The 17,543-nt window shown below is 34.1% G+C and overlaps 1 protein-coding gene across 1 annotated transcript in view; it reads left to right on the forward strand.

The window, feature by feature from the left end:
- Positions 1-237: 237 nt before the first annotated feature.
- The window catches only part of Spred (Sprouty-related protein with EVH-1 domain), a 30,126-nt gene continuing 12,820 nt past the window's right edge, over positions 238-17,543 (forward strand). Inside the window, exons 1-4 of the mRNA XM_068768352.1 lie at positions 238-366; positions 11,430-11,557; positions 12,553-12,647; positions 15,414-15,582. Of these exons, the coding sequence (XP_068624453.1) occupies positions 347-366; positions 11,430-11,557; positions 12,553-12,647; positions 15,414-15,582 (412 nt within the window). The 5' untranslated portion in view covers positions 238-346. The remainder of the gene's footprint in view (positions 367-11,429; positions 11,558-12,552; positions 12,648-15,413; positions 15,583-17,543) is intronic.

Raw genomic sequence — 17,543 nt, forward strand, 5'->3', positions numbered from 1 at the left:
TGTGACGTTTAAAATTCCCGCGTATTTGAATTTGTGCTTAGTAACAACGTCGTTGGCTCATACAAGCCCTGCTGTGCTGTGATTGGTCGATATTCGACAGAGTACGCAATTGACCAATAGCGTTGAGTTTTCGGATTTGTACGCGACAAAGGCGCCACCTGTCGCACGGTCAGGCCCCGTTCATTGAACAGCCCGCCCGGACTGGTTTATTGACGCACGCGCACTGAGGCCCAACAAAGGGCCGAAATAAGAACGGTTCGCAAGTGTGTCTGATGTATTTATGTCATAAAAATGGTGAAATCTGTGAAGTGGCGAGTAGAAATTAGGATATTCGACGTGTCGAATCATGACCGAGGCATCTGAAAAGTAAGTGATGTGAATGTTACTCAGATATAGTAAGTCTCGCCCTGTATTAGGTAGGCCCCTACCCCGGCCATTTTCCGTATCTCCGGCTGTGAATAAGAATTCTTGTTAGTATTTACGCGCCTCGGTATCTGTTCATGGTAGAAATATTAATTAGAATAATATGTACATGTCAAAACTCGTATACCCATACGAGACCGCCGCCCTTAGGTCACCCTGTGTGGAGTATAGGTATAATCAATGACTCCTAGTTCATTCACAATGAGGCAGCTAACTCCTTTCGGGGTCACGTAGCTAAGCCCCCACCGAGCTGTTTCGCTCAATGAATTAAACGTTACACCAATTGCATTACGATCTATCATGCACAAAATACGCCTAACTCACTTGAGAATTACGCACTAGACCAGATGTCAATTAACTTTTTTATTTTTCATTATTAAACTAATGCTGGCATGTCATACACTGCTATAATTTTAAAAAATATACATTTAAAAAAAGTATTTATATGAATATTTTGTTTAAAATTTTATAAAAAAAAATATTGATTAAACCGATGATTATTTATAATATAATTTTATCACAACCTTTACGAATTTAATTTAAATATTTACAATTAATTAAATGATTATATTTATTTTTAAAAAATATATTGTAATATGTAACAATATGGAACTATTATACTTACCTATTGAATATTACGATATCTAATACGAATTTTTTTCTTATAAGAACTTCTAATAAATATACAAATATTTTGTTCATTTTGTTATTAAATTATTTCATTTTAGTTAAGAGTTTATTGAGATAATAATTCCTAGTTATATGGGACAAAAATTAATTAAATATGATTTTAACTAAAATTAACCATATGCCTTATTCTTTTTGTATAGAAACATGAAAAGTGAGTAAATACATACTCTTAGACATATGGCTAATAAATCTAATATATTTCACATACTATTGTTATATATGCTAATAAATATAATAATTCTATTTTTGCAAGTTATTTAAATTAATCATTACTAATAATTATGACATAATATATCTTTTTACTTATTTAATAATGGTTAGAAAAATTATTTGTATTACATATAAAGCTATGGAATTATTTCATATATGTACAAACAAGGTTTTTCATGTCTTGATCAGATTATCCAGTTTATATAGTTAATTATGACCTGAATCATGAAGTTGTTGTTTTAAAATTATTGTATTTAATGTTTAAGAAAGATTTACATGCTAATATTTGTTAAAATATAAAACAAAATTATAAATCTCTGTATTAACACTTAAATCTTATATATAAGCAAAAAAATAAGATATTTGAAAATTATTTACATTTATCACTATTATTAATTTATTGAACAATAAAAAAAATCTTTTGAAACTAATACGTAATTCATAAAAAAATATATTTTAACATCCAAATTTTTTTTCTTGATTTTTTATTTAAATCACTAACATTTGTAAGTATATTTAAAACAAATTAAAAGTAATTCCTTTATTATTTCAAATAAACAAATAAATCATGTAATTTTTTATCAATATTAATTCAAAAATACTATATAAACTTGTGACTAGATGGACAATACAAAAATTGACACTGGTTTTGTATTACAAAAATTAACTATTATTTATTATTATTATAAATTTCAAATAATCGTGTCTGCTGATAGACGCTCTCTACAAGGTATAGGCCTCCCGTACTTCTCCGTAACTTCTCCACGATGATCGAACTTGCACTTCCCGTATCCAGCGACATAAATATTTCTTCACCATCATCATGCCAGATGTTAGAGCATAGGCTTCTTTCGAAGATCACACCGATCTTGCGTTTTACCTATATATTTATTTAAATCAGAGTTCCTCAAACTTTTTTGTGTCGTAGACCCCTTGCCATGTTTTTCCGTGTTAAGTAGACCCCCTACTTACCTGATATTGATTTCCTGTAAATTTCTATCTGTAGTAAAGTTTAGTGTTAAAAACTTAAAGTAAAAACACATGTTAATTTATACATTTATTAATTAAATTTAAATTAAAACTACTCGAAATAAAATTTTGTATCTCTTATGTATTATATACGTAACATTAAATGTTTTCATATTATAAGATAGTATGATGTAAGTAAATAGGTACTATCAATGTATGTGTTGAGATCCACTATCGTGGACCCCCATTTTCATTTCATGGACCTCCAAATTTGTTTTCGCTGACGTAGACCCCTTGCAGGTTGTTATAGACCCCTAGGGGTCGATATAGACCACTTTGGGAATCGCTGATTTAAATTCATCATTGATAATTTTTACAAATTTATAAATATCAGTTAAAAAAATTATCACATCTCTAGTTCACACAGATATAGAGTTACGTTAGATTTTGTATTAACAATATGATCATGTTAACGGTACGGTTGTATTTCTTTTCGGTACGATATGTAAGACGCCATTAAAATCTGTCGTTATGGTGTAAAAAAAGGTTTGATTCAGACCCAAAGGTACTCGAATTGGTACAGGTGGAAATCCAGGAGTAAAGAGAAACGACAACGGTTTATGTTGACGTGATAAGCTAGGGTGAAGAACTAAAATGTTTGCTTTGCACCTATAAATGTATCAAGCGTCTGTTAAAACTTGTATATCAGTTGCATACCATTTGAATTTCGAATGTGACAGATAGAATAGTGTTTAAATCAAAGATTATTATGGCTTCGTTATTAACTACATTTATTTCTGATTGAAGACATAGTTAAGGTCACAAAAAGTCAGTGCCAACTCCTGCGGGCAGTGCAAGACCGGAAATCGTGGCGATTTTTGGAGAAGTGTGCCTTGCAGTTGACGTCCATTGGCTGAAAAGCAAGACACCTACCTAACCACAACTCTTAACTTAAATTCTAAACTGTGACGTAGTTTTGAACACTGTGTTTGGCACTAATCGGTGTAACATAACTCCTGAAGATGCCCCATGGAGGGGTGAAACACGTGTTGAGTGATTTAACGGTGGCAGTTGTGTAATTCGCGTTGTTTGCCGCATACGCATTTATCAGCGGGCTGGCGGGCGGTGCATTTTACACGACTACCACTGCATGTGCGGAAGTGGCTAAATATTGGTCCTTTTCTTACTTAGGATCGACTTCCGCAAGGTAACGCCCGATTCCATTAAACATTGAACACACTTGTCAAAAAAGGTTGCAGGTTTTTATCCGCATGCATTTCATGTGTTTGAAGATATGCTGTTAACCGATCTAGGCTTTGTACATCTTCATTGAAATCGAGTCCGTGGAAACAGGAGGTCTGCTGACTAAAAATTTACGCTGGGAGATCTTACCTTAGTTACATTTAAGACGCACGCACGAAGAGGGTATCTACTAGTGTAGGTGTATAGTGTAGTGAATGAGGTGTAGTGTAAGTTATGCAAAGCGAGGACTACTCGGCGGTTGGAAGCGACACGGGACTCTCCAGACCGCCCTCGCTGGAACTCGGGTTAGGCGGGCGCCGAGTCATGATGATTGTTTTGTGCATCGATGTGTGGCGCCCAAAGTTCGTAATAGAAATGTATTCCATGTAAGGTTTCCAAGTGAAAATAGTGACTTTTCTTTTGTTCGAGGTAAAAGTTTATCGACGTTAATGTTGATGTGTCTCCTCATTTAAACTTCCTCTGCGAGGTGTCAGAAATTGGTAATTCCCGGATTTCATGACCGAAAATAGTGGGATATACTAATATAAAAGAAACTCTATCTATCCATGTCACTTAACATAGTAAGTTTTAGTTCCAACAAAATCGGTTAAAATTGAAATAATGGTGTGGCGTTTATGCTGCTTATTGTTGACCAGTACGGTTACATTTATGTTAAATCCTTCTTGCGCGTACGAATACAAATTCGAACAGCGATTTGAAATTCGAACGCCGATTTGAATTCTGACAGCATTAGTAATGTCGCTGTCGTTGCGTTAGGTCGTGTAAATTGTAAATACTGTGGACATATGTGAATACACCTTCAATCACTCTTGGCTATCATATTCCTCGTCAACGTGCTCTGAAGGCAGCTCAAAATCGCCCGCTATTCGCATATATACCTCTTTATTTAAAAATGAGGTCATTGCATTGTATATTTTTTATGTACGGTTCTTTTATTTAAGGCAAATGGAATTAAAAAAAATAATAGCACATATCACTTGTCTTAGTAACAGATAGAAAGTCACAGATTAGATGAAATTTACTTTTTTAAATGGTTACTATTTTGAGGTTAGTTATTTTTTTTAATTTATTTTTCATCACGTCACTGCGATTTTGACTTTCAAATTTCGAATTCTGAATATCTTTTTTTTAAATATACATTTATATGCGCTTTTGAATCGTCAATTATTTTAACAGTAAGCAATAAGCTACCACCGTCTCTGAACGTTGATCTGCTAAGAGCGGGCCAGAAACCCAACAGTAGTTCTTTTTAAATGGAATTGAACAATTTTATATTATTGCAACCGTTAAAATACCAATTTTGTTTATAGTAAACTATTTAAACATATACACAATAAACTAATATAATTAGATATAATAATAAATTTTATAACCCTCCCCACACTATGTGACGTTTTGTGAGTCGTATTTCGTGCGACAGAGATAACGCTCTACGGAGCCGAAATTAGCCGATTGTCTCTTTCCAAACGTCGATGTGCAATATTTATCGCCGGGTGCTGTAAATTCATACAAAATCTATAACTTACCCGACATATATTGGCTTAGATATATATCAATTCGAAACTATATGAAAATAAAATGATTTATAAAAAAACGTTTTTATTTAATTTTTTGATAGACAGTATTGTTAGTTATATTTTTGTACATATATAATGATAAGGTTTTCAAAGCAAGGAAACAGATGGCATATAATTGGCTATATAAAGAAACTAATTTTAACATTGATGTAAAGATTCAACGAGTGTTTTTATTATTGCAAATATAAGCCGAAATTTACATTGTTTTTATTTTCGTAATATCATTCTAGTGTTAAGAAATTATAAAAAAAATCGACAAAGTAATTTTTAAGTTATTACGTTATGTGTATAAAAGGCTGTACTTGGTTTCGGTTGAAGTTTATGCTGTTAGTCCGAGGGCTTTTACAGCTTCATCGGAACTGAGTTCACGGAGCGGAAGGGTCCGTGAACTTAAAAATAAAACAGAACCTGGACAGACGCATTACAGTTGTACGATGACGTTCGTTAGTAAAGCGCTCTACCCGAGTAGAGCTGTGTAGTGTTGATGTTGTGTATGCGGCTTGGGACGGCAGCGTGGACCACAGGCGAGCTAAGGATGGATCCGGATCCAACCTCGGTTCGCCCACGCTGTTCACGGTTAGAGAGCGGGAGGCCCTAAGAACAGCTGTTATGGAGTGGTGAGAAATGTTTGTGTTATGTTATGAATGACGCGATGTTCTATGCGAAGTTACGCATGTGAAATTGTCGCCGGTGCCGTGTAGTGTAAAGGGCTGTATATATTACTTTTGTTAACAAAAACCTATTGAACTTTTTACACCTACTTCCAATTGTATAAAATACGTCACCTTGACATGTGTTTTTTTTTAAATAGAATACGAAAGGCTAATGATTTCATACATACTGCCAGTATGTATGTAGTAATATAAATTATAAAAATAATTATTTTTTGTAAAGTATGTATATATATGTACCATACATTAAATAATAGCAAATGATCCCATTTAAAGTTTCTAGGTCTATTTCCAATCATACTGTATAAAGTGAACACTTTGAAATATGTCACATTGTTTTTTTTTTTATAAGAATGCGACGGGCATGCAAATTCTGGCAGTACAGTCTAGAACGGATATATTAATTAATATTAATACATCGTAATTCGAATTTTAAAAACTATCTACTGCTTTATTATCGTTACGTCATTTATTATGTTAAACAAGCATTAAACCTTAAAGTTTTTAAATATATTTCGTATCATACTGTATCTATATGAATAAAAAGAAACATCGAACACATAGACCATGTATAAAGTTACACAGATTATACAGGAACAATGGAAACGTTTTTCATTCATATGGATTTTCATTCAGCATTTCATAAGGCACTTGACCCCCAACGAGGACGCTACACATTGCGCGCTCTTTAACCAATGGCGACATCGCTGCTAACTATAGTAGCAATGTATATATGTAATCATGTCAATGGGATTTTATAAGCAAAAATAAAGATACAGATTAAAAATGTAATGTCAGACATATTAAAAGAAACAGGAATTAGAATTTTGAGATTATAAACTAGATAATATCAAATAATGTGGGGAAGGAAGAGAGTCGATGCGTATTTTAATTGTAAATGAAAGAAAGAAAAAAAAGAAATTGTTTAATACGAGAGAGGAGATTTAAAGTAAAATAGTAATATAAAAATATTGTTAATAAAGATTTTGTTTCATATACGATAGGGAAACGACAGGCTCTCAATAATAGGGGACCCAATAAAAAAATCATGTTAATGTAACTGATATTGCACAGTTTTAAATTGTTCTATTTACAACAACCACTTTGCGTCGTGGTTACGTTCCAAAAAAACGCGACGCATATTGAAACGCCGCAAAGTGAATTAAGATTTTCTATAGCAAATCATGTAAAGATCGAAGATAGGTTCCGGGGTTACGAAAATACAACTTATTAAAAATAAAATTGAACAAAGTAAACATTTAAAAAAACAAATAATATAACTCTGCCAATAAATAAATTGGAATAATTTTTACATTTTTTGTAGCCAGAAACAAAACGTTAAAATCTATATAAATTTATTATTCTCTTTTAAAAAAAGCACAGTATATTACATTACAATACACTACGTAATTGAAACTGAACTCTAAAATTAGCAAAACAAAGTGAAAATAAAACTGTATTAAAATTGCGTTGATTTTTAGTTAGAAAGGGAATCCCCGAGTTTTGATGGCACGGCGCAATTAGAAACAAAAGTGTTGCCATCTTTTAGAAAAAAAAAGAAAATTTCCAAAAAAAAATTAAAGACTCAAACCCAAAACGAATTCTCCTGCCTGGAGAAAGGTGAGGAGGCTGTTCGACTTGCCACCGCGACTGCCGATCTGGTTTTTACACCGACGGCAACCGAATAGAGAATAAAGTGGGTGCGGCATTCTGCGTTATGCCGGACGCCAGGCAGGTAGACCCACAGGCAGGGTATTCTGAACATCCGGAAGATTTCACCCCCCGAAACCAAAACAAAAAAAAGGTCTTAGGTTAGGCACCTTCTGCGCCCTGCCTCCTCGAACCCGCGAAACCTGCAAATGCTTTTTAGTCAGTAATATCCTATCAGCAAGTGTTAAACCGTGCCGATTGCCTCTCTACATATAAGTTCAATTTAAGTTTTTAAGTAACTTAAAATGGTATATCTTGGTAGATTGCTTTGATCTGAAATTGTTATATAGAATGAATTTTAGATAGAAGTAATAAATATAAACGTAATCCTGTTTAAGTAACATTTTCGAGCGATTCTTTTTTTTACTTTAAATTTATAACTTAATAAAAGGATCAGAAATTTCTTAACCTGTGTTTCCCAACGTGGGGCCCAAGCCACAAAGAGGAGCAATTCGAAATACACGAGTATAACTCTTTCGCTTTAGTATAATATATGTATATATATATATATATACATATGTGTTATATATGGGGTTCTAAGAATTTTAGAAAGGCAAAGTTGGGAAATAGCATATAAAAGATTGAAAAATACTGTTCTAAAGCCAAATATTGAGGATTCTATTTTTAAAATTAAAATACATACAAAGGTATATAACACGAACGGACGTGAAATCGCCCCAATCCAGTGTTGCCAAACTTGTTAACTTTCGGCGGAGTTAAATTTAGAATGTTGCAACCAACGTTTTTGTACAGGCTTCCATATTCAAACTTCGGAAAAGTTTAACAAACGGTTGTACTAAAAATATAACTTTTGTATTTCATTTGATTTTGAAACTGTGGGTAGAATGACAATATATGCGTATAATGTGTTCAATCAGTAGACATTAAAAAACGCATGAGAAAGCACGTTTAATTCGTTCCGTGCCGTGGCAATTTTTTAGGATTTACTATTCAGGCCTCGAGGAGCGTATGCTACTCACACTTTAAAATTAAAAAAAAAAAAAACGTTTAAGACATACGTTTTACACTTTTTCAATACTGCAAAGCTATAATTAGCAGGAAAAAGTTATAAATTTTAATATGCATTACGTACACGCAGACGTGAAGTTGTCTATATTCGAGCCTACAATTCATTTGTTTAAGAATCCTTTGTTTTTCAATGAGAACTGCAAATGGCCTGAACTGAAAAATCAACGAGTGTCGTATACGCCCCACATGTCATGGAAAGTGTTAATTTTAGAGATATTTGTAAATTGATGTTACTTTCCTATTAATATACAGGATGATCTTAAAAGAGAAGAACGTATAGCACAGCCATCCAAAAGTTTATAACCTTTTATATCTATTTTCAATCACCTTGTATAAAATGATCAATAATTAAAATTTATTTTTTTCTTTTTTAATACGACAGGCCAATAGCTTCTAGTTTCAAAGGCGCAGAGATAGATAATAAATAATTAAAATCATTTATATTTATTGTTTATTATCAGTCGTAAGACGCATAACTTCAAGTCAAAAGCATTCCATAAAGCATCCGCCCAGAGATATAAGAACTCTGCAGTTTCTCGATGTTTTGCAGTATCAAGTACAGAGGTTCCTTGGGGAACCCCCGAGTTAGAAAGGGTAAGACAGACGAAATGTGGAGAGTAAGATGCATGTACGAAGAGTGCGGAAATAAAATATGTGAAAAAATTATTAAACGAGAATATATGACCATAAAAAAAACTGAGTTCAGGTTGTGCATTGCGACATCTATAACCTGCTAAAAACATATACACCAATACCTCGCTTTGCGTCGTTTCGTTTTGCGTCTTTTTCGAAGTTGCGTCGCTGCTTAATTAGTACTAATTTTCACTGTGCGTCGTTAGATTTTCGAAGTTGCGTTGTTTTGTGTTCGAGTCTTTAATTTTTTTTTATGAACTTTTCCTTTTTTCCCAAAAGATGACAACACTTTTGTTTCTAATTGCGCCATGCCATCAAAACTCGGGGATTCCCATTCTAACTAAAACTCAACGCAATTTTAATAGTTTTAATTTCACTTTGTTTTGCTAATTTTAAGAGTTCAGTTTCAATTACGCTTACGTTGTGCTTTTGTAAAAAGAAAATAATAAATTTATATAAACTTTAACGTGTTGTTTCTTGTCACAAAAAAGGTATATATTTTTCCAATTTATTTATTGACAGAGTGATATTACTTTTGTTTTGTAAATGTTTACTTTGTTCAATTTTCTTTTTAAAAAGTTGTATTTTCGTAACCCCGGAACCTATCTTCGATCTTTACATGGTTTGCTATAGAAAATCTTAATTCACTTCGCGGCGTTTCAATTTGCGTCGTGTTTTTTTGGAACGTAACCACGACGCAAAGTGAGGTATTGGTGTAAATAGAACAATTTAAAACTGTCTTATATTAGTTACATTAACATGATTTTTTTATTGGGCTCCTATTTTCAGGGCTTTGTTCCCCTATCGTATATGAAACAAAATCTGTATTAAGAACTTTTTTTATATTACTATTTTACTTTCATTCTTCCCTCTAATACTGCACAATTTTTTTTTCTTCCTTTCATTTACAATTAAAATGCGTATCGCCTCTCTTCCTTCTCCACATTCTTTTACATTATTTAGTTTACCACGACTCAAAGTGAGGTATTGGTGTACGGGATGATTGCTTGTAAGAACTTTAGAGATGTGAATATACAACCCATTGGCTATCAATTTATGAACAGTACGCCATATTCTGTGCAGTGGTATCCCAGCGGTAGAGGACTGAGCCTTTCGATGTGTTCGTGGGTTCGATTACCGAGATACAATCTTATATAATTCACAGGTTGTTCAGGAACGACAGCAGCGTCCTCTGCGTACCATAATACCGCTCTTTGATCGCCAACCTAGCGAGGCGATTATGTTATAAGTAAGAAAAGGACCAATATTTAGCCACTTCCGCACATGCAGTGGTAGTCGTGCAACAAAGTGCACCGCCCGCCAGCCCGCTGATAAATGCGTATGCGGCAAACAATGCGAGTCACACAACCGCCACCACCAAATTACTCAACACGTGTTTCACCCCTCCACGGGGCATCTCCAGGAGTTATGTTACACCGATTAGTACCAAACACAGAGTGAGCTCAGTCCGTCGCCGCTTGTTATTTATATGCCACCTCCTCCCCCACTACTACTCAAAGTCTTACAGTACTTAGGATGGAATTCCGCGAGGTAACACCTGTTTCCATTAAATATTTGATTATGTTATATCCCCTATCTATTGGAGTGGGGTGAGCATGCAATGGTCGTCTTCGGGTCAAAACGACCACGACACGCTATACAACAATCAATTACATTATTGCAAATTAAGTAAGAAATTTAATATAGTAAGAAAAAGCGTTTCTAAATAAATATTACTACATATTAAAAATGAATTATTCTTTACTACATGTCCCTGCGGACTTTGTACTGCCTGTAGTAATAACCTGTGGCATTTTAATAGAAATAAATTCATTTATGTAATATACGAGTAATTTTATACAGGTGGATTCGAAATAGATGTAAAGGCTTTGTATTTTCTGCTGAAAAATGTGCTATATAAATTAATCACATAGCTATAACAAATTTCCCATTATAAATAAAAAATTAAAAGGTTATTTTTTAGTAAATATCTGATCTCTGTGTTTAAATGGATCAATTCTTAATTTTTTAAATCATAATTTATTTCAATATCTTATTTTTATTCTCTTCTTTCTTCCATATTAATGTCAACCATATATTCTTCTTTTATTCGTCACAAATTCTGGCATACCATTTCATTCTTTTTTCTTCCTTTCATACCTCTGCTCACGTCGCGTTCACCTCCTGCACTCCGGCGACTATCTTGGCTGTTCAGGTGATGGTGTCCTCACTGATCCTCAATTCTTTCTTCCAGTGCCTACCTGGTGCGCGTGAGAGCGCAAGTGATGTGTCGCGACGAAGGCACCGGCGGCTGGGTGGCGCTAGGTGGTGGCGGCCTGGCTGACGTCATGGTCGGCAAGCGCCGCTACCACCGCACTTCCGGTATATTACTTCATCTATTACACTAACTTTAATAACAATACATAGGCAAATCATCATCGTCTGATGATAGAAACCTAATGAAAGGCATGAGGCTACTCCGAAGATCAAAGAAAGTACGACTGATCAATAAATCCTATTTAACCCTTCCCTTACCGCAGTCCGTTACACATGCATGGCAGTGCACATTGTATGGCGGTAATCCGATGTTCGAATTTTCTCATTTGTGTTACATATTCAAAGATTTTACTAGTATATTAATTAAAAATACAAGTTATGATAATTGTTAGTAATTTATTTGGCTGTGATAAATCTTAAAACAGTGATCTACACATAATCCAACATTACAAGGTGAATGCCGGCAAACTTCGGCGCTGGTAACGAAAGGGTTAAAGATGATATTGGAGACGAAAATGCCTGGAATTAGTAGTATGCTGATTTTAACGTCAGAAATAGATTTGTAACATGAAAATTGGTGTTCCAAAGAGATAAGAGACAGTTAGACAGAGAACTATCTAGTTTATTTACAGGTTCTTATCGAATCAACACATTGAACCTAACAAATAGCATATGGAAGAAAATCAAAAATTTCTTTGCATACCCTCCAATGCGGAAACAACTACGGGTTATGTACATATACGCCCACTGCAAGATCAGTCTTGCGGTGCCTATATCTAGCGAAACCACGCGATCTTTACCATCGTTGGTCGCGTCTACCGATTCGTGGTCATCATTCTAGAACCTTCGTGCCTCCTACCACTTCAGAGAAGCAATCCATCGAGCTAAGTCGGTGACTGGTACTTCTGTGGATCTCATTTATGAATAGATATCGCAGCAAAACTCCGTGCATAGCCTTCGCCATTACAAGCATATCAACTAATGTTATATATCCATGCATATCTGGTAAAGATCTATTCAATAGCCTGAGCTGAAACTCGTGGTAGCCCTAATAAAGCGTGAAGAATAGCTTAGAACTTATGTGACGTTGTCCTTTCCAGGAGGTGGTGATGGAAACGGGGACACAACATCATCATCCACGTCTGCTCCCACGCACGAGTACTACATACACGGGAAACGCATCAGCGACAACATGGTGACAATTCTTTTTTTAAATTTCCAAATACATTCCTGATTCTTCCAGTTTTCGAACATACTGCGGCTATAATTTGTTCTTTTTTTAAATTTCAAATGCATACCGGGCTTTTTCGGTTCTCAATATCATAGGCTGAAATGGAAGCACTATGGAAGTTCACGTTGGTTATGAACTGTCAACATAGTAAACCAAAAGAAACCCTTTATAAACGGTTTTATTTAGTTCGACCCGTACGGAATTTGTTTGTTTATTTGGGTCAAAATTAGAAATTGAAATTTAAACACCTTCCCGTTGTCAGATTGATCTGAAATTTGGTACACACATTTAATTTAGATGACAATACAATTTAATAAAATCAATAACATTATAAATCTAAGATAGCCGCCGATACAAAATGGCGGATTACATATTTATCCTTAACCCCCTCAATATGGGTATCAAATGAAAGGGCTACACTAGTAAAACACGATGATTATGTCAAAATTTAAAATTCAAGATGGACGCCGTTCCAATATGGCGGGCTAGGTACATATTTTTCCACGTCCAATATGGGTATCAAAAAACCGTTTAACTTAAAAGTTTTTTAAATGTATTTATTAAATTGTGACTTCTAAAGTAATGTTGAGTAATTAAATCGTTATTATGAGAGTAAATCACATGTCCAACGTCTACCAAATATATAGATATATAATATAGCTCAACTTCTTGTTACGCCTGTTGGTCGTAAATCGTTACCACTAAAAAGTATACATAATAAAATTTATTCTTTTCTTGAATATCTACCCTTTGATGTTAGGATGATCAAAAATCGTTGCACATTGCTGCTTAACAAGACTGACGAAGTCCTTACAATAATCGGATTTTATTTTGTGGAGTTTAACAGGTTAGGTAGCCAATGTTAGAGACAACACCTAACGAGCTGGAGCACAAAAATTAAAACACTTAGATGATATATAGACACAGTTTATTTTAAATGTCATCCGCCTACAACTTCAGATACACCAACGCCGTAATAAATTATTTGTCATACGAAAGAAATAATTTTTGATATGAAACTTTCATCACTCATTTGTAAATATTAAACATTGATTCAAAATTGATATAAGATAGTATTTAATTCAATATTTCATCACAGCACTAAAGATTTAATACAAATCCACAAACAACAAAACATATGTTAGTTGACGCCGTTCGCCATTATTATATTTTATATTTTTCGGCGTGAGACACGGTTTTGACAACCGCCTACAAATCATACGCCGCGCGTTCTTACATTTTGCGCATGCGTAGACCGATGGATTGACAGATAAGCGAAAACATTTTGACAACTGTGATTATTTCGCTACATATTTATATAAATAATTTATATTTAAATATAAATATATGTGACCATTATAGTTAGTATATTTACATAAAATTCTGTTTAGCTTATATATATTTTTTTACTTTTATGATATATGCCAGGGGTCACCAACCTGTGGCTCCCGAGCCATATGCAGCTGTTTAAAGAATTATTTGTGGCTTTCGATAAATGAATCCGAGCTCCTTTTCATTTTAAAAATATTTCAATATAAAATTGATTTGAAAATAAAACACTGGCCATTATTGCAGATCTGAAATTGATTGTGTAATTTTCGAAATTTAAAAATGTTGATATATCATAAATTTAAATATGTATTTATACATAGATTAGATTGGAAAGAACTAAACAAGAAACTTGATGTATATATATATATATTACTCTTTTTTTTTCTCGACAATTTTAATTTTTTTTCTTTCTATATTGATATATATTTTTCTTTATGTTTCTTGTTATAAAATCCAAATACCCTTTATCTGAATAGACCGTTATAAGCACTTCCGTATTGTCAATCAACATAAAGTATTGTTGTGCATTGTTGTCTTTACAAGAAGCTACCATCCGCTCGGAAGACAGTTCTGCTAAGAGCGCGCAAGAAACTCAACAGCTGCTCTTTATAATTATAGTTTTATAGTGTCCGCGACAATAAAGATATATTAATATATTTTATATTAACTATTTTAAACTTATATACCTGTGTGAGCATCAACATTTAATTCCACACATTAACAACAGTATAATATTCTTGGACAGAATAATATACTTTTTTTGTCAATAATATGTTTTTAATATTTAATTTAAATTTCTCCAGTGAAATATTACAGTATAAATATCACATAAGTTAATACTAGTGTAAAACAGACAATAAATTTAATTTATTATTATTATTAAAACGTAACCTTTTTGTTTTTGGTTTCGGGGGGGAAATCTTCTGTATGTTCAAGTTTCCCCGCCTCTGGGGGGAGGATAGGGGTATGTGGGATTTCTACCCACTAAAACCCCCTCGGTGATCGCCCTATGCGCTATACCGGGGACCGTGGTATCTCCGAGTCATGGATCGCCACTCAGTCTTTCATCGTGCTATTCTAGATAGCACGTCTCGAGGTATGCGTGTCTACGCTACCCCCGAAACCCTCGTAGTGCTGTCACGATGGTTCGAGACCACGTCAAACCATCGTCCGTCTCAGAGTCGCCGAAGTTAGTGGGAGTTTAGGGCCCCCCACTCTAAACTTCCGCCACTCCGAAGGCCATGTTTATGGTAGGGGAATACCATTCAACGGAGGGTCGACACGAGGCGCGTCCCTACGCAGACTGCCGATCGTGTTCGAAAAAAAAAAAAAGTAACCCAACCTAACCTAACCTTTGCTCATGTTTCATAGTTTCTCTTTTTAACACGCCTCTAACAGGTAGTACTGGAGTGCACGATAAAGAAGGACTTCCAGTACAACAAGGTGATGCCCACTTTCCACCACTGGGTGACGGATGAGAAGCGCTTCGGGCTGACCTTCCAGACGGCAGCGGACGCCAGAGCCTTCGACCGCGGCGTACGCACCGCCATCGAAGAACTATTGGACGGTAAGTCTGCATATACCGTTATCTAGATCATTTCACCATTTTTCTTCAATGGTTTTAGAGTACCCACCAGAGAACCTTCCAGAAGACCTTCAAGATGCTCTTCCATTATTAGTATGTGGGCATGACACAGGCCAGATAAGCCGAGAACCACCAGTTGGAGAGTAAAGGTCATGATCATCAACAAGAAGTCAGTTGACAGATGCCCACTGCAAAGCGTAGACCTTGTAGGTCTTCGAGGCCTGCCCACACCGCGTACCAGCTTGCAGCCGCGTTTCGAGAACCTTCGAATACAACGCTCCGCTAGTGGCTTGATTATCCCCATCCACTACCACCACGACCTACCCTCGTGACATGAGTTCTTCTGATCTCCTTATTCCTGGATGTATGTCCATATCATTCTAGCATATATTCTCAATAACTGGCTGTAACCTCAACCTACTTTCTCCATTTTTTTAAACAATAAAGTAAAGGTTGTTGGAGCTCTGAATATAAATTGCCTTCAACTAGGCCTATTTGAAATTTATTGTGGGAGGCATAGGTCCAGCTGTGGACTCCTAATAGCTGAAATGAATACTATGTAACGCTTAGAGCCCATTTTCCATCGCATCATAAATAAATTCAAAGGAATCTCGACTCTATTGTCATGCGCATAAACTTGAACTAATTTATCTAATGTGTTTTCTTTTGCCTTCCCTGTACCGTATACTGGATTTCTACACGGTGAGTACAATATTATTTTATTATATCGTACAAATAACATACGTAAGGCATACCTAAATTACAGGGTGATCGGTTATAGATGTAACAGCTTTAAAGTAGTAGTAATTTTTAGATGATTTATCAGCAAAAAGTATTAATGCATCTATTTTCAATCATCCTGTATAAAATGATCACTCTGAAATATGTCACATCAATTTATTTTCGCTATTGAAATGCCACTGGCCATAACCTTCTAGCAGTTAAAAGTCTATAGGGACAGGTAATAAAAATATAAATTATTATATTTAGTATTCTTATTTTAAAAATGATTTTTCTTAATGCGTCAAACCTTTCACGACAATATTGTTTAAAGATAAACATGGTTACAAAATCAAAAATAATTAAGAACGTAAAACATATTAAAGCGAGTTGCTAGTTATATAATAACTAAATATAATTGTTGCCATATAAAAAAAACTTAAATAATATAATTTTTTTATTTTTATTACATTGTATATATCTCACTAGTGTATGACACACCAATACCTTATTTAGAGTTGTGTTGACTTTCTGAAAAACATGACGTAAAGAGAATTAAGATTTAATATGGTAAACCATGTAAAGATCGAAGAAACGTTCCAGGGTTACCAAAAAAATACTTTTTTTTAAAAAAAAAGGATGTTTAACAAAATATGCATTTAAAAAACAAAAATAGTAATAAATATAACAACATTACAACACACTACGTAATACAAACTGGACTCTAAAATTAGAAAAACAAAGTGATAATATAATAGCGATAGTTTTTACTCAGAGTTTTTAATATTATATACCATTTTTCCATCCCCAACATTGGTCTAAATCAGAGTTCCCCAAACTTTTTTTGTGTCGTAGACCCCTTGCCGTGTTTTTCCGTGTTGGGTAGACCCCCTACTTACCTGATATTGATTTCCTGTAAATTTCTAACTGTAGTGAAGTTTAGTGTTAAAAACTTAAAGTAAAAACATGTTAATTTATACATTTATTAATTGAATTTAAATTAAAACTACTCAAAATAAAATGTTGTATCTGTTATGTACAATATACGTAATATTAAATAAAAATAAAATAAACTATACATAAAATAACATAAGCAATAATTTTTTATTTCATGGGTACTTTTATAAATAATGTAAATGTTTTGATATTATAAGATAGTATGATGTAAGTAAATAGGTACTATCAGTGTATGTGTTGAGATCCACTATCGTGGACCCCTATTT

This window comes from Battus philenor, unplaced genomic scaffold (genome assembly GCF_028537555.1).
Source record: "Battus philenor isolate CCGP_79_NKW_IND1 unplaced genomic scaffold, ilBatPhil1.0.hap1 SCAF_25, whole genome shotgun sequence".
Classification (NCBI taxonomy): domain Eukaryota; kingdom Metazoa; phylum Arthropoda; class Insecta; order Lepidoptera; family Papilionidae; genus Battus; species Battus philenor.